Below are 27,067 nucleotides of genomic sequence, written 5' to 3'. Positions count from 1 at the left end.
TGCTGCTGTTCATGATTTTTGCTAACCGCAGGAAGTCCAAGGATGCATCCCCAGCAAAGACTGTCAAACTGTATCTTTCCTTAGCTCAGGCAGTAACATTCCTTGGACCAGTCCTGGTAGAATGGAGCAGGGGAACTGGTATAATGGATTGGGACAAAAGTGGAAATTGCACAACTCAGGATTACTAGCATATGGTGATGCTTAAAACATCTTAATGGTGGCTAGCATTGTGTCAATGCTATGAACATTGTATGAAAGCCCACCGTTTTGAAACACGGTGTTCCTGCAAACGTTTGTGGCATCCTTTTAGTGACATGTGGAATACAGCCTTCATTTCATATTTATTTATTTTTTAAACTTTGGTTAGGAGCATTAGGTTCACTGGGTTTGCAAATGATGACTCCTGAAAATTAAGACTTAAATATCAGAAATGTGTGGGGAGAAAATAGTTCCATAATCATAATCTTTAACGTCTTCAAGACTTGTTATTACTTCAGCTGTTTATTTATTTATTGAATTGCATTGTTGTCTTGCCTTTCCAATAAATATGGTGCTGAAAGTGATTAACAAACATAATAAAAAAGAAGCATGTTTAAAACAAGCTTTAAAACAACTTAGATAATAAAACTCTTAAATCAATCACAATATTCTAAATAATAAAATCTGCCCTATGCCATTAGTTTGGAGGTTCAGGGCTAAGGGGGCTTTACAACTCTTTTAGCAAACAGGAGACCAACCAGTTTCCATTAACAACATGAACCCAAGACAGTAAGAAATAAATTGTGTTTGAAAAATAATTTATTTTCCTACGATGACCATAGTATAAATGCTTTGCAATGTGATTAATTTCTGAAGTTACCATCTTGTTACTTTTGAGAAATGGGAAGGCAATACCACTTTTTTTTTAAAGGTAGTTATGTTGACAACAGATGACTTTGAAGGTCTTGGAGCAATCACTATACGTAATGACGACTTGAAAATAATTGTCAAGGCCCATCCATTGGCCAATGAAAGTGGAGTTGTTCAAATGCTTCTTTTTGATATTATATTAAAAAGTTATATTTTAAATAAATCTGCACTATCAGTCAACTGTATCTGTGGCTTTTGCATCCATGGATTCAACCAACCATAGCTCAAAAATATTTAAAAGTAAATCTTTTGCAATACAGATATTTATGCATACCCTACTGTAGCTTCCCACCATTTTACTGATCCTCAGGTTCTCTGGAACTCATTTTAATTGTTCACAATTTGATATAAGGGACACTATTTTTCTATGCCATTGCGTATAATGGGATTTGAATATCCACAGATTTTGGTGTCCATGATGAAACCTTGAATCAAACTTTACCAGATACCGAGGACCCATTAATGGCATTGTAATGGATATTAATAATGGTGACAATAAAATAATTGTAGTGCTCATGATGGTGATAATGCATTTACACAGGATTGCGTTGTAGATACTTCATTGCTGGAATTGCAGGGTAAAAACTTTGGTCAGACGTATTGTGTTTATAACTGACTGCTGTACTGGTTTATGATAACACAGTTGGACACAACAACTGAAGTGGTCAATCCAGAAGATTTACTTGGTAGATCCTCTACTCAACCTGTTCCTTCCTAAGCAATTTATGAATCACATGCTGGCCCCCAGGTGCTTGGAAGAACATCTTTTTTTTTGCTGGTTTGGTGCTAAGCTAGGTCAATTTGAATTCCTATCATGAAGCACTATCTATCACAAACCAATTACTATAATGTGTGGCTTCTTCGGGGATTGGATCTCAGCAGGATTACTTTGATTATTAGAACCACCCATTCCATTCATCTGGGGAGACAGATAGACAAAGTAATTATTCATGTTCATGTACACATACAGACTGGCAGGTCTTACTGAAGCCCTGACTTGCTTGAAGGAGAACATGGTGGAGTGACACAGATGGCAATATCTGTGTGGCTCACAAGAGGATAGTGTCACAAAGTCATCAAATATAGATTCTTTAAGGAAGTTGTCCAAACATATAGGCTGATTCTAAGTGACCAACACAAAATAAATCCTTAATCAGTCTCGAAAGTCAGGAATGGGTAAAATATAGCCTGTAGAACCGAGAACCCACTGATTCTGCTCTCACAGGGATATTTTTTTAAGATGTGGGGTGTCTGATCCTAGAGGTCTTTGGAACGTACCTATTATTCTTCCAAAAAATCAAACATTCTAAACTGGAAGTAGATAGATGTCTGGTCACTTCAAGTTTTTGTTTCCCTTTCATTTCAGTTTCAATTTATAGGCTAGTTGCAGTTCACTTGTGTGTGAAAAGTTGGCCTATCCGTCATTGTAAGACTTGGCCATCCCTTCACTAACATCAAGAGATGAACAGGTCAGAAAATAAAGCTTTAAATCTGATGTAGTCCCCATAGAAATGATGTAATCTTTCTGGAACAAGTTTTAAAGTACCATTTGTTTTAAATTAAATGCGTTTTCAGGCAGTGTAGTCCTATTAAATTGGTTTCTCAACTTGGTTGATTTACACACAAGGTTAGGGATGAAAGTGGAGATTTGTTCCAAGGGAGGTCCGCTTGGAAACAGACAGGAACAGAATGAAGTCATTGTTGATGGTTTTAAGACACAGAATGCTAAAGAATGGAAGGAAATAACCAAATTGCCCATTGATGTAGGACAGCTGGTCAAGTGCAGAGAGGATTGTTGCAGAGCAGCTAAGCTATGATGAAACAACTCTAAAGCGCAGATGGAGTGCTTTGCCAGAATGCCCTGCACCTTCCCCCTTGTGAAGATGATGTAGTTTTCTTGGCAAGGCAGAAATTGAGATGTAACTTACAGATTTTTCTTGGATAGCTTTGAGCTGCTGTCATGATTTGGAAAAGTTAAGAACCAAATGATGTTTTTTCCCCTCTGGCTGGTATTTGAAAAATAATTTTTGTGGATTACAAGTTTCAGAATCTTCTCCCTGCTTCAGCCAGCACATAGTCTAAAGTGCAACTTTATATTTTATTATTGTGCACTTGGAATTGGATGTTTACATCCTCAGTGTTAACACTGAAAAACCAGAACAGGAACATTTATCTCTCTGGATGTCCCATAGCAGGCACAAACTTAGTTATATGTGAGCAACAGAGTCCCAAAAGAACAGTCTAGTGGGAAAGGGGTGACGACATTCATTTGCAGATTTGACATAATCAATTGTGGGCTAGTTCACCATCAAAGGTGATTGTGTTTCATTACAGTTTGCCACAAGTTGGAGTGGATTTCCCTTACTTTGACTTGTGCTGTTCCCTAAGGGATCTTTTCTCATTTGTACTTTGTATGACAACTTCTAAAATAGTTTCACCATTTTTGCCATTGACTACAAAACATATCGCTTACTCTGGCCTGTGGTTATAGCAGATTTCTTCTTTTTTAAAGCCACTTATATGCGGAGCCAAGTTGCTAAATATTCTAAAGCAGCGCTTCCAAATCATATATTATTAAAATATATAAATGAAATGTTTTCATTAGCTCTGTTGTGTCCTCTTACATTTCGTTATTACAATTCCGTATCTCTTATTAAGAGTTGGTTTATCCTCCAATTTGGTAGTAAAACTAATTTACTGTGTCTTGAAATGATGCATGTCTAAAAAGTGCATCACCAACATGAACTGTTTGGAAGGCTCTGCTCTAAAGGCTCATCTTGGAAACTAAGCAAGACCAGCCCTGGTTAGTATTTGGATGGGAGGTGGCCAACAAATACCAGGTGCTGCAAGCTAAACTTCATTGAAATGGCAAAACCAACTCTAAGTATTTCTTCCTTAGAAAGCCCTATGAGATTTGTGGGATCATCATAAGTCGATAGGTGATTTGAAGGTACACATGGAAGGACCCAGGTGATGCTAAATGAGTTGTGAAAGCTAAAAATCAATTTATTCAGGCTTCTCAAGAAATTCTGGTTTCCAACTACAGCTGGTGCAGAGATTGGCAGCCAGGTTACTAACTGGAGTGTTGTACAGGGAGTGGGCTAAATCTGCTTCTGGGCTAAATACAAAATGCTGGTTATTACTTATAAAGCCATTCAGGCCCTGGCTATTTGAAAAACCACATATCTGCATACAGACCACCACAAGCACTGCGGTTAGCACAGGAAGCCCTTCTCTTGGTCCCACCCTCATCTCAAGTGTGGCTGGTGGGAACGAGAGAGGGGGGTTTCTCCGTGATTGCTCCACGCTTCTGGAACTTCCTCCTTAAAGAATTAAAACTCGCCCCCTCTCTCCTCTCTTTCAAAAAGCTGCTAAAACTCATATATGCACTTTAGCGTACAGAGAGGAGGAGGACTAATTACATCCCGATATATACCCCTGCCAAACTGCTGTACACCAACCTTCATTCATTAGCTCAAACAATTATTTTTAATCATATTCTAAGAGTTTTAAGAACCTATGCTGTTAAAATTTGGTATGTATTATGTTTGCTTATTTAAGTTGGCATTTAATTGTTATTGATTCTGTTTTTTGAGGTGTTATACATTGTTACTGGCATTGAATGTTTACCATTGTTTTAATTTTGCTGGAAGCCACCCTGATTACCCTCGAGGAGATAGGGCGGGTTACAAAATAAATTATTATTATTATTTGAAACACAACAAGATGAGTCCACAGCAGACACTCTGCTGGCTGTTGTATTGGATCACACATCGGACACTTCCCAAGGTCTAGGACTGTGTGATGTATTGGTGAATAATGCATGCGGATCCCAGTAAGGTGGCCTTTTGCAGCTGGCAAATGGTAATTTTGTCAGCGCCGATTGTGTTTAAGTGCAGGCCAAGGTCTTTAGGCACTGCACCCAGTGTCCTGATCACCACTGGGACCACCTTTACTGGTTTGTGCCAGAGTCTTTGCAGTTGGATTTTTAAATCCTCATATCGTGTCAGCTTTCCTGGTTGTTTCTCTGCGATCCTGCTGTCACCTGGGATTGCAACATCGACGATCCATACTTTGGTTTTTAACATGATTGTGAGGTCAGTTAGTTGTCGCAGGCAGATGGTATTTGTGGCACAAGTTCCAATGAATCATCTGAGCAACGGTGTTATGCCTCTGCTTGTAGTCCGTCTGCGCGATCTTCTTGCAGCAGCTTAGGATGTGATCTATTGTTTCATCTGCTTCCTTGCAGATGAATTAAATAATAATAATAATAATAATAATAATAATAATAATAATTACTACTACTACTACTACTACTTTGTGGGGATACAGCTTTGTGGGACTGCAGCTTGACTATGCTGAGATTTTAAAAAAAAAACCCATCTTGAAATGTAGGAACCTTATGCATTTAAAGGCTTAATGATAGTATTTCAAAATGTATGTTGCTTCAAAGCCAATGTATCTTATAAACAGTAATTTATTCCTTCCTACTGGGCAATGGACTATCAATAGAATATCAATTCCAGTGTAGTGGGTTGTCAAGAGAATAATACAACCTTTTTGCTATAAAAAGCTCAGGAAAAGAATAAATTGCATTCCTATGCTTGCCTGCAGTGTGTAGCTGTTTTCCAGCCAGAGAACTGAGGATTTAGTGCTCTGTGTGTAAGAAGAAGCTGTCATCCTTGAAGGGTGGGAGGTTGGCTCTGCCTGTCTTTGGGGACTAGAATTTAAAAATTAATTTTATATTCTGGGCATATTGCCTGGGCTTTTTTGTATATAAAGATTGTTGCATTATTTAAAAGGATTTTGAAGTGAAGTTGTCTTCTGCATCTTGGAACAGAACGATAACCAGCCATCGTAAACTGGCCACTTATACATTGCCAAATGAGAAAGTGAACAACAACAGAATAACAAAAGCTTCTGCATAAAAAAATTAATGTATTAATTTCTATCTAGAGATGCAAATTTAGAAAGAATTAAATAGAAATAAATTGTATCTCACAATTATGGGGGGAAATATTGTGGCGTGAGCTGGACGCCCTCCCAGGTTCTGTTGACGATTATTTTAAGGTCCTTGTTCATTAAGAATTTATACTGGATTTATTAGGCATATATTTAAACTGAATTTGGACTTGATTGCCCATCAAACATCCTCTGTAAAATTGGAAACATGGCCACCCTAATCCATTTTGAGGGAAAGTGGGTACCTTTTTCTCTTCCCTCTAGGCTTGGTCCTGAATCAGTTTGACCGAAAGTGATTTATAATATTCGGTGTGTGTTTCGTGTAATCCCCAAAAACAGAATGGGGAGGAGGGAACTGAAAAGCTGGGCAAAACGGATCAATAGAGCCGGATTTATCGGCAACTGGAGATAATGGAGTTAAGTCTGCATTATACCTGAGGCAGGGGTCTGCCGTGGAGTTCCTGGAGAAGCTCCTGAGATGTCTTCTCTCCCTCTCCGGCAGTAGAAAAGTTCCCTTGGTTCCTCCAGAGAGGACTCTGCTGGGAACTCGCTTTCCCAGCAGCACATGCATTGAAAAGTCTCTGAGTTCCTCTTGGAGCATGATGGGAGCTGAAGTTTTTCCCCCTCTATTTCTCAACCAATAAAATGTCTGGTTGTGTCCATGCTCTGATTGCCTGAGAATTGACACAACTGGTGATTACAATCCCTAGAACCCTTGCTTACAGTTTTTTTAAAAAAAAGTTATGGTAAAAACTTAAAATAATTCTTAAAAATCAGTAGATTGGTGAATTATTCTGAAACTTGGCAGGCCTGCAGTTGTAAATGGAGTCTAAAACTGAAGTAGGTTTCATGCAGATAGGCCTTAAAATGACTGAAGATTGAGTACCAATTTGAGTAACTTCCCGGTAAACAGAATTAGGGGTTAACAGAAAATAGACCCTGAAACGGGATTCCTTTTGGCCGAATTGCACACCTCGCATCTGTGCACGAATCTTTACTGCCCCTTGTTTTTGTCTATTGTTAAGTAAAGAACATTAGTTGAAAATACTGGAAAAAGACGGCATTTGTAACAAACCCAAGTCCTTTATTTCACAGAAAGCTCCTTTTTATTTAATAGGATCACATTGCTCATGTTAGTATTACACCCACCCACCAATCTTAGGAAAGTGTATACAGGGTTAGTCAAAATGCATAGGCCAATAAGCCATTCAATTGAATGGCTTATTGGCCTATGCATTTTGACTAACCCTGTATTATGGTTTTGTTCTGTCTTTTTATAGGAGTGAAATTATAAAGGCTGGTACCACATGCACAGTTCTTAGTGAGTCAGAAGTAGTTTGGCTTTAGAGATGCTGGCTTTTGTCAAAATATTTGCTTCATTGGTGATTACAGCAGTTTGTGTTGCACATTATCTCACCTTTGTTGTTTGGATGTCAAGCTGAGTTTTGCAACGAACAAATAGTTTTGTCTCTCAAAACTGGAAGTATGTAGTCTACAGCTTGAAGCCAGTAATTTACCAACTAATGGGTAGTTCCATATCTTTGAAAGAATGAAAGAAGAAGTGTGCTTGTTGAGTGTGTGCTCATGTTTTTCTTATTTTCATGTGAATTCCATTTCTTGCATTTGTAGAACACACCCTGCAAAGATGTTACAAATTAAGAATACTTGGAGGATTTGAGTACAAAAGTACATAATTCTAATTATTCACATTTTATATTATTCTATTATCCATGAAATTTGGGATTTCTTCTAAAAACTAGAGTCCCATTACTTTGATCTCTGCTACAGTGTCCCTTAACATCTGGTGTTCTTCATAGGCTTGGAGCCCCCCGTGTCGCAATGGGTTAAACTCTTGTTCTGGCAGGACTGCTGACCGAAAGGTTGGCGGTTCAAATCTGGGGATGAGCTTCCGTCTGTCAGGTCCAGCTTCCTATGCAAGCACATGAGAGAAGCCTCCCACAGGATGGTAAAACATCTGGGCATCCCCTGGGCCACATCCCTGCAGACGGCCAATTCTCTCACACCAGAAGCGACTTGCATTTTCTCAAGTCGCTCCTGACATAAAAAAAGCTTGGAGTATAATATCCACCATTCCTGACCATTAACCAGTCTGTTTGGAGCTGATGGAAGTTGTAATCCCAGTATACCTGGCAGGCAGCAGATTGGGGAAGGGGAGTCAAAAGAATAGTTGGCACGTGACTATATCATACACAGGTTCCTGTGGTCTATCAAAAGCACATGCCACCTTCAGTTCACTAAGGGAGAAAAGTTGGCATATAATGCCACAATCCATTCATTCTCAATGCTATGATATAGCTGATTTTCTTGTCCTTTGAGTTATACTCAGAATAGTGACTCATAAAAAACCCCTCCTTTGGGTAGCAGGGCTGGCCCTGTAATTTAGCACAGTGAAGAGGCATCATGTCATGAAAAGGAAGCCGTCTGTAACTATTTAAATCTCTGCTCGAGAGAGATGCTTCAGGGAGTTTCTGCCAAAATGACTTGAGCAGCCTTGGGTACTGTGCACTTTCGTTTATATTAATCGTGAATATTGTTTGGCGAAGGAACTGTTCCAACAAAAAGTCATCTTGCCTTTCTGAGGATGAATAAATCTTAATTTTACAGTTAACATTAATTCACATTTCTAGAATAAAGTTGATTGACTCTGGGTATATCTGCCAAGGCAGCCAGGTCAGAGTGTACATTAAACACTGGTAAGATTTTGATTCCACTTTCTCATGGTTCCATCTGTCGAATCCTAGGATTTGTAGTATCTTCAGAGGTACCTCGAAGTCTCAGAAGCTCAATGCTGGTGTTGTAATCTAGAGGTTGTAATCTCTGGCAAAAAATCCCAAGTACCCCACAAAACTATATATCCTAAGATTTCATAGGATGGAGCAATGGTAGATAAAGTGGTATTAAAGTGTCGTAACTGTGTAGTTTGAATTAACTTTTTGTCTATTTTGGATGCCTGTTATTTCTCAGCAGATTTTCTAGCTTGGATTATGCTTCAAGGGAAGCCTTTCAAGGAAAGCCTTTACCTTTATCTATGTTATGTTGTTTCTAGGCATTGAGAGTTTGTCTTTGTGTTTGTGTATGTTGGAATCGGCCCTGAGTCCCCTCGGGGAGATTCGGTGGAATACAAATAAATTATTATTATTATTATTATTATTATTATTATTATTATTTTACTGACACGAAAGCACAGTATGTCACAGCAAACGAGATCTTTATGCTGGATTTCATATCACAAAACCACAAGTTGGACACTTCCCAAGCGTCTAGGACTGTGTGAAGTATTTTCGAATGATGCGCATAGATCCAAGTAAGGTGGCCTTTTGCAGTTGACAGATCATGATTTTGTCAATGTTTATTGTTTCCAAATGCCGGCTGAGATCTTTTGGCATGGCACCCAGTGTGCCAATGACCACCGGGACCACCAGTACTGGTTTATGCCAGAGCCTTTGCAGTTCGATTTTGAGGTCTTGATAACGGCTGAGTTTTTCCTGTTGTTTTTCCTCAATGCGGTTGTCACCAGGTATGGTGACATCAATAATCCAGACTTTTTTCTGTTACACAATTGTGATGTCTGGTGTATTGTGTTCCAAAACTTTGTCAGTCTGGATTCTAAACTCACACAGTATTTTTGTGTGTTCATTTTCCACTACTTTTGCAGGTTTATGATCCCACCAATTCTTTACTGCTGGCAGGTGGTACTTGTGACATAAGTTCCAGTGAATCATTTGGGCCACAGAGTTGTGCTTCTGTTTGTAGTCCGTGCGATTTTCTTGCAGCAGCTGAGGAGATGATCCATGGTTTCATCCGTTTCCTTGCACAGTCTGCATTTTGGGTCATCAGCTGATTTTTCAGTCCTGGCCTTAATGGCATTTGTTCTGATGGCTTGCTCCTGGGCTGCATGAATCAGGCCTTCTGTCTCCTTCTTCAGTGTTCCATTCGTGAGCCATATTATTATTATTATTCTTATCCTCCTGCATGCTCCAGATAGGGATGAAAAAGAAAGATCTTCTGATATCCCCATGTGGGAAACTAATCTTGTCTGTGTTCTGGTAAAACATGTTGTCCTTCTGCTTGCTCCAGTATCTCTTTTCCTCTTGGATCCTTTTAGTTATTTCTCTCTCTAGAAAAAAACCCTGTCTTCACACTCAATTGTCTATTATCCTTTTTTCTAGACGTCCTTATCTCCTTGGGGTTCCGCATTCCTCCCTACCATTCCTCTCTCACTTTCTTCCGTTTCTCTTTCCGTCTCCAGGAACATTATTAGAATAGCAAGGAAGCCAGGGATGGGGGAGAAGCTCTCTGGCATAACAGGGACTCGCCCTCCACATGTTGTGTACTTTCTTCTGCAGCATTTGTGCTTTAACTATATTAGCGACAGGCTTTCTATGGTTTGTTCCCCCATTGTGTGGATCCCAGAAGGTCTTTCTTTTTCCTGCCCATCTGGAGCAGGTGGGAGGAAGGAGAGGGTTATACCTTATCTGATGGAACAGACATATCGCAAGTCAGAACTACTGTTCCTATTTTTGTTGTGTGAGAGAGTGAGGTGTGCTTTCTATTTTTAATTTAGGTGGAAAACTGGCTTTCAGAGCAAAATAAGGAAATGAGCACCTGGACAGTGTGGTCTGACTCAAAAAGTCATTCGTTTTAATCACACCTGTTCTTTTACTTATATAACAATGATGAATGATCTAGGAAGCAAAATAATGCACAAAAGCAAGAAGAAACTTAAGAACAAACAATAAGAAATATTTTATAGAATGAAAACTGCACATAGGATAAAATAGCAGAATGGTTATTGGTGACAGTGGTGCATATATTTATTTATCATGTCAGAAGCAAATTGAGAATACTGTTAAAATGTATAAAAAACCATAAGCAAAGTTAAAAACTTGTCATTATACTAAATTTCCTTTGACCAGAAGCTGGCCACTTCGAGTGTCATTGTAAGGAAGTCCTCCATTGTGTATGTGGCACCTACACCAGACCACCTACTGCAGACTGTATTGTAGTAGGTGGTCTGGGGTTTGTTCTTCTCCTCACTTGCATGTCGTGGACTCCACTTTGTAGCCCCATTTCTTAAGGTTGGCTCTGCATCACGTGGTGCTAGAGCACAGTCTGTTCAGTGTCTTCCAAGTCACCCAGTCTTCTGTGTGCCCAGGAGGAAGTTTCTTATTTGGTCTCAACCACTGATTAAGGTTCTATGTTTCAGCCTGCCACTTTTGGACTCTCGCTTGCTGAGGTGTTCCTGCGAGTATCTCTGTAGATCTTAGGAAGCTATTTCTTGATTTAAGATGCTACCATGCTGGCTGGTGTCTGAACTGAGGATGGGCCGGAGATGTCAATGCATTGGTTCTTTCATTGATGGCTGCTACTTCCTGAGGTGGTGTGATACTAGCTAAACAGTGTAATTTCTCCAGTGGCGTAGGGCGTAGACATCCTGTGATAATGGGTCATGTCTCATTCAGAGTCACATCCACTGTTTTAACACGGTGAGATGTATTCCACACTGGGCATGCGTATTCATCAGTGTATATTAAAAGATGCTACTGTTTCCTTCACGTCTGAATTTATGAATTTTCTGGATTTGATTTCTGTTCAAATGTGGTTGGATTTGCCAGAGAAAGTCAGAAGCCTAGTTATGCTGCCAGGCATTGCATACTCTTCAAATCTGATCACAAGCGGTTTTTGTCATCGTGGTAAATTTCATTTCAGAATGGTGACCCACATTTCTGGTACTGTCTCCAGAAATAATATTCTACAAAACATGTCCGTTTGCTGTGCCTAGGCAGGCTTATTTAATCAAATTTGATCCGCAAGAACAGTTTTGGTGACACTGTTTGCTGCTCTTTCCTTTGCAGGATGCCCGTCAGAAATTTCGTTCTGTCCTCGTTGAAGCTACAATCAAACTAGATGAATTAGTGAAGAAGATTGGGAAAGCTGTCGAAGATTCAAAACCTTACTGGGAAGCTCGGAGGGTTGCAAGGCAGGTAAGAAAACATGACAGAAAAGTATGAGCTGATTATTGTGCCACAGAGGGTATATTGTAAGCCCAGCGGTTTTCATAATGCTTGATATGTATCTATTTGACTGATACCAGACTGGCTGTTTCAGCTTGGTATTTTCCCTGGGACTCATCACACATTTTCACTCCCCCCATCTGCTTGCAAGTACCACCCACACAAGTGTAAGCTGTCAAAGAGCTTATTCTATTCTTTTCCCTAATCACTACCTATAATGATGGTTCAGAAACATCCTACTTACTATATATAAGTAGTTTACCTGGCTGAACTTATCTCCTGCTACGATCCACCTAGGGCCCTGAGATCATCCGGGGAGACCCTGCTTGTTGTCCCCCCATTGTTGCTATCACGGCTGATGGGGACAAGGGACAGGGCCTTCTCTGTGGTGGCCTCTCGGCTTTGGAACTCCCTCCAAAGTGAAATTAGATCTGCTGCATCCCTCTTAACCTTCTGGAAACAAATGAAATCCTGGCTATGGGATCAGGCTTTTGTAGATTAGGTTGACTTGCTGACATGACGACTTTTATAGAACTGACTGACTGCCCCTTGGATGATGATTCAAACCGGCGACTGCTGACTGCTTGATTGTTTTTATATTTTTATATCGTTTTCTACTGTTTTCTACTGTTTTATTCTGTTTTCTTGCCATATTGCTATTAAATTGTATTTTTATGTTTCTGGTATGGGCACCATGGGGTGCCGTTTTGTTAGCCGTCGTGAGGCCCTCTGCGGAGGTTGAGATAGGACCTGAAATAAATAAATACATATACTTGTGTATAAGTTGACCTTATTTATAATTCGAGGGCAAGTTTTGATGCCAAAATTCAGGATTTTGATATGAGCTTTAGCTAAATCTAGGGTTATTCCATTGAAAGGGGAAATTCATAGCTCTGCTTTCAGGAGCATTTTGCCACTGCCATTTCCCTACCCAGACATTTCAAAAGGCTAAAGACGGTGCTATGGCAATGAGAATAGAAGAGATTGGTGCTTCTTTTAGGCTTTCTTGGGACGGAGTGCCTTTCATCACTCTCCTAAGAGAAGAGGATGGTTCCTTTTTCGTTAAGAGTAAAGATTGACCCGGGCATTTGGAGTTGATTCTTGACTAATCTTTCTAGACTTATGTTTTGTCACATCTGTAATTGTATCAGACCCAATTCTTCTCTTTTCATTTGCATTTAAAAATAATGGCGGACGTGAGAAGTCATGCTCATAAACAGACTTCTTCTTCTTCTTCTTCTTCTTCTTCTTCTTCTTCTTCTTCAACCACCCCAAACTTGGCATGAATACTCAATATGCCCAAATGTGACCACTGGTAGACTTTGGAGAAAATAGACCTTGACATTTGGGAATTGTAGTTGCTGGGATTTATAGTTCACTTACAACAAAGATCCCTTTGAACCCCTCCAACAATAGAATTGGGCCAAACTTCGCACACAGAACCCCCATGATCAACCGAAAATACTGGAGGGATTTGGGAGGAATTGACAGTGATTAAGGGAAGAGCATGCTTGCTCTCCCCTTCCCACTTGGAGTCTCAGAAACAGCCCTCCCCTTGGCTGAGAGGCCAGCCGAGAGGCCAGCCAATCCCAGCAAGAGGAGGGCTTTTGGTGGGAGGATTCACTGTCTGTTTACAAAAAGGAGAGTAGGATAGGAGCGGCATAAGGAGCTTGGCATGTTTAGCCTGAAGAAGAGAAGGCTGAGAGGAGATATGATAGCCATGTATAAATATGTGAGAGGAAGCCACAGGGAGGAGGGAGCAAGCTTGTTCTCTGCTCCCCTGGAGACTAGGACGTAGAACAATGGCTTCAAACTACAAGAGAGGAAATTCCATCTGAACATGAGGAAGAACTTCCTGACTGTGAGAGCCTTTCAGCAGTGGAACTCTCTGCCCCGGAGTGTGGTGGATGCTTCTTCTTTGGAAGCTTTTAAACAGGGGCTAGATGGCCATCTGTCAGGGGTGATTTGAATGCAATATTCCTGCTTCTTGGCAGGGGGTTGGACTGGATGGCCCATGAGGTCTCTTCCAACTCTTTGATTCTATGATTCTATTCTGTGATTCTATAGGTGGAGAGATCTTGAGCCTTCTCTGCCAAAGGAGTTCCTTAAAACTATCAGAAATATGTGTTTTCTGATGGTCTTTGGCGACCCCTCTGAAACCCCCTTGCGACCCCCCCCCCAGGGGCTCCAAGCCCCAGGTTGGGAAACACTGTTCTAAGGCATGGTTATTGGTACTAGGAAAGTGAATCGAGATCTGAGCTTGAGTGTTGTTTGTTGAAGACAGCTGCATCTTTCTGTATACTTTCCAGCTGGGCTGGCAAATCTAAATTGGCACCAACTGAATGCAGCCTCTCCAGATGAACCTGTCTGTGGCTTATAAATCACTTTTGATGTTTGCTTGTAGTTCTGGTTTAAAGAATCAGCCTCTAGAAATTCATTAGGCTTGCTGCCAACCAAAACGTTACATGTCAGTAATTCATTTGCTATATTCACACTTGCAGCTTATTCTGGGAATAGCAAGCCTTTCGCTTTGGGAGAAGGGGACACCTTGTACAGCTAAGCTAGAAAGACCAATTTTTGAATGTCTCTCACAATATATTTTTTCGTGGTTTCCTTGTTAAATACAAAGCTGCTTTATGATTTTATTGCCGTTTTAGATACACCATGATTGTGCAGAGACAAGTGTACATCAGATTTCTTTATACCTGTTTTTCACGTGTCCATAGTTACATCTGAAAATTGAACTTACGAATCACCGTTTCCATGTTCACTGTGGTCCTTGAAAAAACATAGCCATATCGACTTTGTCGCTGATTACAACAAAATAAAATTGCATTTTAAAGCTCAACCCAAACAAACCAGGTTGATAGATTGATTTAGCAGCACAATCTTGAGATTCATTGAAATGTGGAATTGGCGCCAAACTGTGTAACTGAGATTTTGTAATGTTTTGCAAAATGTTTCTTGGCAAGAGCTGGAAGCAAGATGGATTTGAGGAACAGAAATCTCGTGTCACTGAATATGGGACAGAGTTGCATTTCTATTTGGCTGACTTCCACAGAAAAGAGTTGGTCCAGTTCCAGCGAAAGACTTGGCTGACCTTTTCTGGAGTACTGACACTTGCTCTACTTTTGCTTGACTCAGAGGTTGATCTTCTGGGCATTTATTTCTCTATTTTTCTTTTATTATTTTTCCTAAAAATTATTTATGAGGTACAGTAAACATGCTTATGTTTCTTGCGGTTTTATAGCTGAATTATTAAAGCTATGAATCAGGATGGCTCCTAGTTAAGTTCTCCTATATGAACTTGAAAGATGGTGGCACAAAATGACTATTGTCAAGGGCTCATAATCCAGTTCCCTGCTTTACAATGCAGTGTGGGTGATGATAATCTAGATTTGCCTTAAGGCAAGCATAGAAAGTATGGGAAATTCCATATGCTGCTGAACTACAATTCCTATCTAAAATTCACTATTGTCTATTGACTAAGAACGATTGGTGTTGCTGTCTGGAGTGTGGGAGATTCTTTAGATCTGTTAAAAAGATCACAACTGGACAATGCTTGTGAAGCCCCTTGAATACACGTAGAGACTTTAAAAAGCCAACTATTTTATTTACTGTGTTTGCAGCTTTGTAATTTTGAACATGTTGAGTATGCTTTAATTGTAATTCAGAAATCTAAAATCCACATAGGTGGACGAGATAATGATACCTTTGATTTCTGATGCTTCAGTGTATACAGACTTTGTTTCATGTACAATTTTTAAAAAATACTCGCCACGTGTTGGCTGTGGCCAACCTTCCCTCCCTCTTTCTCTCCTTCCTTCTTTCCCTTCCTTTCTTTCTTCCTTTTTTTTCTTTCCCTCTCTCCTTCCTTCCCCTCTCTCCTTCCTTCCCCCCTTTTCTTTCCCTTCCCCTTTCTCCCCTTTCTTCCTTCTCTATCTATTCTTGGACTGCAACTCCCTGCAGTCCTACTGATCAATCTATCTACCAGCCTAACTACCTATCTTATCCATCTGGAGGATTGCTGGGAGTTGCAGTCCAAGAATAGGAAATTGGAAATATGCAGGGATTGGGATGCTCTCGAAGAAATCCCAGGAGAAGAAAGCTTGCAGCTTGGAAGCAGTGCATTTGGATCATCCTTCTCTCCTAAAGGGCCTGGTCTAGGGGATGCTGGGAGCTGTAATCCGGAAGAGAGTGTGGATATGCTATTGTTTTATTTTGCCAGGGGGAGTCATTTTGTGCATGCGCTGTAGCATCTTTTTGCTTTTTTTTTTTTTTTTTTTTTGCTTTTTACATCCCTTCCACTGTGTTTTTCAGTGTTTTTATGAGTTATGGTCACTTGTTGGCCTGATAGGTGTTTTGTGTCCAATTTTTTTTTGTCAATTTGCCCAGTGGTTTTTGAGTTATGTTAATCCCACAAACGAAAATTACATTTTTATCTATATAGATTGTGTATACAATAATCTTCCAGCTATGTGTATTTGAAACTGAAACCAATTTCCTGTTTAGATATGGGTCCCATCTCCTCAATATCTACACATATGCAAATACAAGTACTCTACAATCTGAAAAAAAATTCCAAGATCCAAAAGCTCTCTGGTCTCAAATCTTTCAGATAAATTGTACTCAGCCTGCATACCCTTTCAACAGCCATTGCTTTGACTTATTTGCATCATTTCTGCTGTGTTTGATTAGTCAGAATCATCCAAGGGATATAGGTAAAGGAGCAGGATACTTTTCATTTTCCTCATCTTCTTCATTTGTCAAGTTTGGGTATGCACACTTATAAGTTGCAATGGTTCTCAACCTGTGGGTCCCCAGGTGTTTTGGCCTACAACTCCCAGAAATCCCAGCCAGTTTACCAGCTGTTAGGATTTCTGGGAGTTGAAGGCCAAAATATCTGGGGACCCACAGGTTGAGAACCACTGGGGGTTACATATAAATGGGTTTATTAGACACACATACTTGTAGGTTTTCTCTTACAAAGATCTATCTTTAGATAGATACACTGAAATACCTTCTATTCCACTTGCCACAACACTTGGAACATGAGTTGAAATCATTCAGTCCTCTAGAAGTTTTGGCCATTGTATCTAGGAATATTGGGAGTTGCAATACATCATCTGGAAGATCAAAGAAATTATCTTGACTCTGAAGAACATGAATTCTGTTAAGGGTTTAGAGATGAATCCCACAAGTGGGAACGATGATAACCTAGCCTTAAATCTTCATCATGGTTTTCCACAACTCTCTTTATGTGGAGAATAAGTTTCTAATGGGGAGAAACTCCTCTGTGCATGGAGGTTCTTTACACGATTACAAACACTGAGTTCAAAATTTTCACTGGAGAGCTTCAAAATTTGGAGGAGAGCTTCAGAATGGATGTTCTGGCAGCAGTTAATCCTACCAAGAGCTACTCCTGTTTCTAAAACAGTAGCAATACTTGAAGTAAGGCCTATAAGTAATTGCTTGGAAAAGGTTACTGCATCCACTACAGTTCCAAGAATCCTTGTGTGTAAGTTCAATATAATTAGTAAATCTGAAAAATTAAAGCACAGGGGAAGCTAACTTTTAACACCCCAAGATTATGTTGTACTGTAATGAAACTTTGCCTTTTGTTATAGCGATAGTTGTTAATCTAGCTGGATCTTTCTGCCTTGGAAAAAAAAACTCCTTTCCATAATGACAGCTTTTCACATTACTGCTTCACGGGCTTTCAATTTGGACCAGAGTGTGTGAGAGATCTGCTCTTCCGTTGACGTAGGTGCTGCTGGTGTAGGCTGTGACATGGAGCCTTTGCCCTTTTTGTCCCATGGCCCTTTCATGATTTATTATTTCCTCTGGGCTTACTCTTTGTTGAAACCTTTCTCTTAGAGGTTATTGCATTTCCATCAAGGGACATCATTAATTATTTTTGTGCTGCTCTTTCTTCCATCTTTTTGGGGAAAGCCTGGCAGCATGACATTAGGCTAGCTTGATGCAGGTCCCCAAAGGTCTAAGAAACTGAACCGTTCTCCTTGTTTTGAAATCATGTCCCCTCAGGGGTCCTGCTTGAATGACTTTATGTAAATCCAGCTCATACTCAATTGAATTCTAGGAAGAACGGAAACATGACCTGATAAAAACTGCTGAATAGGCGGAAAATGGCTTCCTGCTCCTAAACCGTGGAATTTAGTAAGCGGTGAAATGGTGTTGTTTTTAAGGGAGGATGTTGGCTCAGTTGGGGAAAGGAAATCATTCACACCAAACATTTGAAATATTCGTAGAGTCATTGCAAACTGACTATACCCTTTTATATTCTGCTCTCAACACTGAATGTAATATTTTCTATCCTTTTTCATCCCAATAGGTTAGGACTTAGCCTTGCTGCATAAGATGCTTTCTACTGTTAATCAAAATAATAGCAACATTGCTCTCTACTTAAAACACCAATTCTCTCTACTTTTCAGGGTTTCTTCTGACAAAAGCTTTTATTTTATCCACAAGCAGATGTAGAGCCAATCTTTTAAAAGGTTTATTTGGAATTTCCAATTCAATTTATCCAAATTCTCATTTTCCTGATTGCATCCTTGTCTTGGAGTTTTCCCATATCAATTTCTGAATGCAACAGAAATTGCATTTTAAAATATCAGCAGGAAAATTCACAGACCAATTCAAATCTATACATATTCATTTTTGTACATACTTTGCTTCTTATGCCTACTTTTGGTAAGTGTCTCCAGCTAATTTGATGGATTTCTCCATGCACGTTCCCTATTATTATTATTTTTTTATTATTATGTTTATTTATATTCCGCTTTATCTCTCCATACAAAGAATCAAAGCAGCTCATAACTAAAAACATTTCAATACACATTGACCGTAAAGCTGTTCTATTCTGTTCTGTTCTGTTCTGTCTACATGAGACATTAATAATCATTAATAAACTATCTCTAGAACAGAACTAGAATACCTGGGGTTCTCCACACATTGTAAAACACTTACTATATACATTTTTGTCACCATTTGAAGTTGTGAGCAGGTTGACAACATTTCTTGAAAATTAATGTTTTGGTGCACGGGTATCTTCTGATTTGTTTATAAGTTTGATAATTTTATGTAAACATTCGGATGTCATAGATTTCTCCAACTCATAAGTAAGATCTCCTTACGAACATTTTATTGAAATAGTGAAAACCTGCTCACGGGCCTCTATACCGAGAGGCTGCAGAACCCACTACCTTCAGGGCATTACTCCTGAAACAGCTGCCTTGTTGGAAAACTATTACAGGCTCCACAACGAAGACCCATTCAGTGAGCAGACTCTTCAGGCAGCACAGAGCATTGTGTCCTCCATCTCTGAAGCCAAGAAAGAACAGTGGGTCAAGTTGATCACAGAGGTCGACATGGGCAGGAGCAGCCAGAAGGCGTGGAGGCTGCTGAGACGGCTGAGCAACGATCCCTCACAAACTAATACCCATGCCAACATAAAGGCAGATCAGATAGCACACCAACTCTTGAAGAATGGGAAACCCAACCTTGCCACCAAAGTAGGAAAGAAACCAATAGCCAGACAGCCGGAGATTGAGAACAACAACCTCCATGAACCCTTTACATCTACTGAATTGGACATGGCTCTCAACAAATGTAAGAATGGCAAAGCAGCTGGCTTGGATGATCTACGGATGGAACAAATCAAGAACTTTGGCCCAAAAGCAAGGCGCTGGCTGCTGGAGCTGATGAACAACTGCACTGCATCCTGTCAGATCCCCAAAATCTGGAGGAAAGCAAGAGTCATCGCCATCTTGAAGCCAGGCAAAGACCGTAATGACCCAAAAAGCTACAGACCAATCTCCCTGTTGTGCCACCTCTACAAAGTTCTGGAGAGACTTATTTTGCATAGAATTATGGAAAATATAGACCCCTGTCTGATCCCACAGCAAGCTGGCTTCAGAAAAGGCAAAAGCTGCACATCGCAAGTGCTGAACCTGACTCAGCACATAGAAGATGGCTTTGAAAGGCAGCAGATCACAGGAGCTGTCTTCATAGACTTGTCAGCAGCCTATGATACTGTGAACCACCGCCTCCTCCTGAGAAAAATGTATAATATCACAAAGGACTACCACCTCACCCGCCTCATAGGAAACCTGCTACAAAACAGGAGCTTTTTTGTTGAGTTCCAGGGCCAGAGAAGCAGATGGCGGAAACAGAAGAACGGCCTGCCTCAGGGGAGCGTGCTTGCTCCATCCATGTTCAACATCTACACAAATGACCAGCCACTGCCAGAAGGGACAGAGAGTTTCATCTATGCTGACGATCGTGCCATTACCGCTCAAGCAGGGAGCTTTGAGATGGTAGAACATAAGCTCTCCCAAGCTCTAGGTGCTCTTACTGCCTATTACAGGGAAAACCATCTGATCCCTAATCCATCTAAAACACAGACATGCGCCTTTCACCTTAAGAACAGACAAGCATCCCGAGCTCTGAGGATTACCTGGGAAGGAATCCCACTGGAGCATTGCAGCGCACCCAAATACCTGGGAGTCACTTTGGACCGTGCTCTGACCTACAAGAAGCACTGCCTGAACATCAAACAAAAAGTGGGCGCTAGAAACAACATCATACGAAAGCTGACTGGCACAACCTGGGGATCACAACCAGACACAGTGAAGACATCTGCCCTTGCGCTATGCTACTCTGCTGCTGAGTATGCATGCCCAGTGTGGAACACATCTCATCACACTAAAACAGTGGATGTGGCTCTTAATGAGACATGCCGCATTATCACGGGGTGTCTGCGACCCACACCACTGGAGAAATTACACTGCTTAGCCGGTATTGCACCACCTGACATCCGCCGGGAAGTAGCAGCCAATAGTGAAAGGACCAAGGCAGAGACATCTCCAGCTCATCCCCTGTTTGGGTATCAGCCAGCACGTCAACGACTTAAATCAAGACATAGTTTTCTTAGAACTACAGAGACACTCGCTGGAACACCCCAGCAAGCGAGAGTCCAAAAGTGGCAGGCCCAAACCCAGCACCTCAATTCATGGGTGATACCAGATGAGAGACTCTCCCCTGGGCACTCAGAAGACTGGGCGACTTGGAAGGCGCTGAACAGATTGCGCTCTGGCACCACGAGATGCAGAGCCAATCTTAAGAAATGGGGCTACAGGGTGGAATCCTCGGCATGCGAGTGCGGAGAAGAACAAACCACTGACCACCTGCTGCAATGCACCCTGAGCCCTGCCACATGCACGATGGAGGACCTTCTTGCGGCAACCCCAGAGGCACTCCAAGTGGCCAGATACTGGTCAAAGGACATTTAACCAAATACCAAATTTACAAAATCTGTGTGGTTTTTTTTCTTTCTTTTTTTTTCTTTTTCTTTTTAATCTCTGTGTTTGTTTTGCTCTGTTAGAATTGTAATACAATGGTTGCTGATGACACGATAAATAAAATAAATAAGTAAGATCTCCTAATTCTTTGGTAGCACATGGTTTCTGCTGGATGTGCAGTTACATCGAACCATGTTTTTGAACAGTACTTGTCTTTATGGTTCTCCAAATTATTTTTGCGACACCTCTGAGTTTCAGAAGTAGCTTGGGATGGAAAATGTGCATCTTTCTTATTTGGGACAATACAAGTGGCCTCTACAGACTTTTGATGTGGGCAGTGAGCTTTCTTTTGTTCTTTAACTTCTGTGGAATTTGGTGCTGCTTGGAGTTGAGAAGGTAGTATCTGCTTGTATTTGCACAAAAGAGCATAGGAGGTAAGGGTAACGTAAGAAAACCTTTCCTCGGGGTAAATGGAAAGAGAAACACTGCCTTTTAAAAAAATCCTCTCTTTCCAGAGAACGTCAGGGAGGAAAAGGGGTGGTTGCTACCAGATATGAAGTGAGGTTGATAAATAAGCCCAAACTGTGTGACTTTGAGATCAAATGTGATGCATTTTGCATTTCCTAAACAACAGTTAGAATTACTTGTGTGGATGCACACAGGTAGATATGTTTTCTTGTAATGTTGGATTGGGACAAGCCATTACACCTTCCTGTTAAACTTCTTCACAGGCTGTCTCTTTAAAATCTATCTCTGAACTACTTAGAGGAACAATGGGATGCAGAGACAATGTGTAAGTTCTAAAGTTTGAAAGCAAAGGCCACTGTGGTAGTGGGTACAGAACAGTAGGCATCCGGCAGGCTGTTGTATATCGAGACCAGCTGTTCCCAACCTGTGGTCTGTGGACCACCAGTGCTCCTCAAGAACTAAAATGTGGTCCACGGCCTCACCATTACTACACCATTGCAATGAGAATGACTGGTCTCATAGTGCACTCTTATAGTGCTGAGACTTATTAAATATAGTTTTCTGGGCAAGCAGATGGCGATTACTGGATGGCATATGTTATGTATCAGAAACTAGAGCTGATATGGTCTATCCAATTCAGTTTTCTGAATCAGCATCCCAAATAACCAAACTAAATATGAAGTTGACCAAAAACTGATTCGTAACCCTGTTGGAGAGTGGTCCCTGGTCAAAGTGGTCCCTGGTCAAGTGGTCCCTGGTCAAAAAATGGTTGGGAACCACTGGTCTAGATGCCCTCTAGAATAAAACTCCAGTTGGATCCCAGATGTAATTATGAATAGTAGTGAAGCTTGAAAACCCAATTGATAAGAAATTCACCACATTTTTGGCTTGGAATGCTGCTGGGCATTGACTGAAACTGCGCTTCAATAGAGTTAGGATATTCTAAATGTAATGAAGGTAGAAGGGACGGCTCATTAAAAATGAGAATCTCACCAGAAATGGGGCATCTGGTAGATAGATGTTCAATAATGAATTGCAGGTGGGCTTCAAAGGCTACTGAAGGTTTTGATTATTTAAACTGGTAGCTAGCTTGACTGTGCACCTGGCTTCTCTTTTTACAATCATTCAGTCAAGCAGAATTATGGGTCCCAATGAAAGCAGTAGCAGTTGGCGCCTTTTGAAAATAATTAACGGGGAAATAAATACTACAAATCTATGCAACATTTCATTATACCCACATCTACAAATGGTGTTAACAAGTGAACTGGCATTGTATCTGGATGGGGGGCACTGGAAATTGTAGTTCAAAAATAGATTTTCCAATTTTCATCTCAAACTATCACAAAACATTTAATTTATAAGTAAAAACTGGGCTGTCTTCTTGTCCGCTGTTAAAGATGACGTTTAAATGTGGGATTCTCCCTTGTATGGTTGTGTTCATGATCCGAGGCCATGACATGACTTTTGTACAAGAATGTGGGTTGCCAGGCACTTCAGATTAGGCCTCGGCATTATATGAAACAATCATTCTTTGTTCAAGTTTACAAAGACAGTCTTACATTTATCTTATCTTATTCTGTTCTTAAGCTCTAAGTAGAGATGTGAAATATGTATGTTGCTTGTTTTGTTTTCCTTTCTCAGAATACTCATCTTCTGCTAGCATTTCGCCCTCGTACCACAAATATGCATGCACATTTGTATTCATATTGTTTCAAAATACATATTTTGTACCTGTTTTTGATAATGTACACACATGGTTATATATACACTTGACTAGGTGCCACATTTTCACCCTCTGAAGCATTTGCAAATGAAGGGAAATGTGTAGAAAGCAGGGTGGGGAGAATCAACATTGGATTTTGGCATACAGTTTTATAGTGAGCGCCATGAACATGTACAAGAGCCCTGCCAATGTCCTCCACAAACACAATACTGTCCACTACCCAAGTGAAGGCTTTCATACAAGGACAATTTCATCCTAGATTTTATGTGTTTCCTCCACTACAGACATCCCAGTGTTTCTCACTCTCTCCATTGGTGTGGAATTTGCATGATCCTGCCCGCTGCCTCTCCCTTAACCTTCTTCTATTCTTTTCTATGGCACACAGCACATAGAGGAATTGATCAGCAACAGAACATACTAGAAAGGTTTGGGGAGAATTCACCATGATTTATAGGAGGTGTAGGTACTAGTTCATCTGCAGTCTTAAGAGCACTCTGAACTCCAGCAATGATGGAATTGGATCACACTTGACCACAGAGCCCCCACGAAAAGTAAAAAATACTGGAAGTCTTTGGGGAAAATTCACCTAGATTTGGGGGAATTGTAGTCACCTACATCTAGAGAGCACTGTGAATCCAAACACTGATGGATCTGGACCAAATTTGGCGCACATACCTGACATGCCGAAATTTGATTACTGGAGGGGGTTGTGGGAGGGTTGAACTGGTCTTCCTTTCTGGGAGTTGTAGTTCACCCACAACCAGAGAAACTGTGACCTCCACCGATGATAGACCTAGACCAAATTTGGCACACAGAACCCCCATGACTGCCTCAACCTACTGGGAGTTGTAGTATACCCTGCAGCCAGAGAGCACACTGAACCCCACCAATGATGCATCTAGAGCAAACTTGCCCAACATAACAAATTTTAAGTACTGCTGGAGTTTTTTTTAGCATGATGTGATTTGTAGTTCACACACAACCTTGTGCATTTTGTACAATTAAAAAATGACGCTGGGTACCCAAGCTGAGATAGATAGATAGATAGATAGACACACACACACACACATATACATATACATACATACATACACACACATATACATATATACATATACATATATGTATTTTCTTTCTGCATACATATTTCATAAACCTTGGAAATGTACCCTTTTTGGATCCAGAATGCAATTTTACCTGATGTGACTCTCAAGAAGTTCAAAAGGGATTTTTTCATGGAAAATTGGAACCCAACAAATCACTTTTTCATGCCTACCTCTCACTGATATCTTCCTTATCAAACTATTTTTATTGGAGATATCTTTTATTCATTCATGACAGGATCTTTTTTTCCTTTCATGCTTGGTGGGGTCTGAAGATGTATGTCTTTTAACTTCTGACAGCAGTCTCTGTGGGATCATATCCATTGGTAGCACTAACAAGATCACATCCCTGTTTTCTGCACTGTGGGTAAAGCTCATTTTACACATTTAGTTCTGTCTTTTGTGTGAAAAAATCCCAAAGTATATTATTGCTGATGGGATCATGCTGAGGTAGTGTTTACTATGGAAATGGCACAGGAGTATAGTTGGTTGCCACTGAAACTTTGTTCTTCGCATGCAGCGGTGGCTGATACCTTTGATATCGGTAAGACAGTGAACATGCTTAGGATTTAAGTTCTAACTGTAAAGGATCTATCCAAGATGCCAAAAGTATTTTGTGTATAAGGTTCTCAACAGTTATCCATGATGCATAGCCCAAGCAACAAATACTTCACTAGCCAGCAGTGTTTAAACTTTACTCTGCTTCTTGTTAATTTTGACAAGAATTGTGATAAAGGAATTCTTGTTGGTTAAAAATATGCCCTAAAAAGTAAAGGTAAAGGTTTCCCCTTGACATTAAATTTAGTTGTGCCCGACTCTGGGGGGTGGTGCCCATTTCCATTTCTAAGCCAAAGAGCTGGTGTTGTCCGCAGATGCCTCCAAGGTCATGTGGCCAGCGCCGTTACCTTCCTGCCAGGGCAGTACCTGTTGATCTATTCACATTTGCATGTTTTTGAACTGCTAGGTTGGCAAAAGCTGGGACTAACAGCAGGAGCTCACCCTGGCCCCCAGATTGAAACCACTGACCTTTCAGTCAGCATGTTCAGCAGCTCAGCGGTTTCACTCACTGCACCACCCAGGGGCTCCAAAAATGCCCTAAGCAATTAAAATATTTAAGTATCTGTGTTGATCAGTATATTTGCTCTCATTAAGGAAAGAATGAGAACTTCAATTGGGCTAAGAACAGTTAGTTCCATGCTACTTGGTTGTATATTGGAACTAGTTAGAACTTTGTGCAGTCTTTGTTGAATATTAATTCTCAGTGTTTATGTATGTGTACATGAACACAGTATAACCATCCCTCCATGCTTGTGGTTTTTACTTCTGCAGATTTATTTCTTCATGGATTTGAGTAAAATGTTCTCTGTAGTAATGTCTAGGTTCACCATTGTGTGATTCTATAGTCAACTTTCTCCAGTTATACTGGAAGACATAGAGATTTCTAGAGAGAACTCCTCTCTAGAAATCTTTGGCTCCTCCAGTGTAATTCTTTGGTTAGCTTCCATTGGAATTCAGCCATGGAGTCATGCTGGAAGACCTAGAAATTCTAGAGAGGTATTCTCTCCAGTTAAATTTTTTTTACACATTCACATTTTTTCACTTTCACATGGATCCTGTGCTCCGAATCCCACCAAATGTGAAGTGCTGAGTGTATTTATTGAGACCTTGGAAAGTTGCTTCGTAAGTTACACAGCCCAACAACAAAAAGTTTTTTTCCTTGGTGTCATAGTTTTTAGGCCATTCCCAGAGGTTATTTGGGGTGCTGATTCAGAAAATGGCATTAGATAGACTGCATTAACTCTAGTTTATTAGATATACGTATCATGGTTTTTATGGGAGAGTAGTTGAAAACTGGGAGATGGCTATGTTGTGTATCTCAAAAATTGGAACTGATAGGGGAAAAGTGGTGCCATGTTTGGAATTAGCAGGTCAAATATTCCCAGAAAGAGGTTTAACCTTTCAGCCACCAAACTATGTGTTGGCTACTGATTATCTAGAGGTTTAAGCACCAAAGCATCCATAGGGATATCAAGGTGCTTGTTTATAAAGCTGTTGTCCTCCCAACCCTGCTGTTTGTCTGCGAAACATAGACTTTCTACAGACGTCACACTCAATTCCTGGAATGATTCCATCTGCGTTGCTTCCGAAAAATCCTGCAAATCTCTTGGGAAGACAGGTGGACAAATGTCAGCGTGTTGGAAGAAGCAAAGACCACCAACATTGAAGCAATGCTCTTACGCCATCAACTCTGCTGGACTGGCCACATTGTCTGAATGTCCGATCACCGTCTCCCAAAGCAGTTACTATACGCTCAATTCAAGAATGGAAAACAGAATGTTGTTGGACAGGAAAAGAGATTTAAATATGGGCATAAAGCTAACCTTTAAAACTGTGGCATTGTCACTGAGAACTAGGAAGCCTTGGCCCTTGAGTGCTCTAAGTGGAGGTTAGCTGTGACCAAAAGTGTTGTGGAATTTGAAGAGGCACAAATGGAGGGCGAAACATGCCAAGAGGAAGGGGCATCAAGCCAACCCTGACCAGGACCAC

At 40.6% G+C, this 27,067-nt stretch overlaps 1 protein-coding gene across 1 annotated transcript in view; it reads left to right on the top strand.

Annotated features, from left to right (window-relative positions):
* The window catches only part of SH3BP5 (SH3 domain binding protein 5), a 62,550-nt gene that overhangs the window by 18,036 nt on the left and 17,447 nt on the right, over positions 1 to 27,067 (top strand). Inside the window, exon 3 of the mRNA XM_060781833.2 lies at positions 11,748 to 11,876. Coding sequence (XP_060637816.2) covers positions 11,748 to 11,876 — 129 coding nt within the window. The remainder of the gene's footprint in view (positions 1 to 11,747; positions 11,877 to 27,067) is intronic.

This window comes from Anolis sagrei, chromosome 6 (assembly GCF_037176765.1).
Source record: "Anolis sagrei isolate rAnoSag1 chromosome 6, rAnoSag1.mat, whole genome shotgun sequence".
NCBI classification, from domain to species: Eukaryota; Metazoa; Chordata; class Lepidosauria; order Squamata; family Dactyloidae; genus Anolis; species Anolis sagrei.
This window is presented reverse-complemented; position numbering and strand designations above follow the sequence as displayed.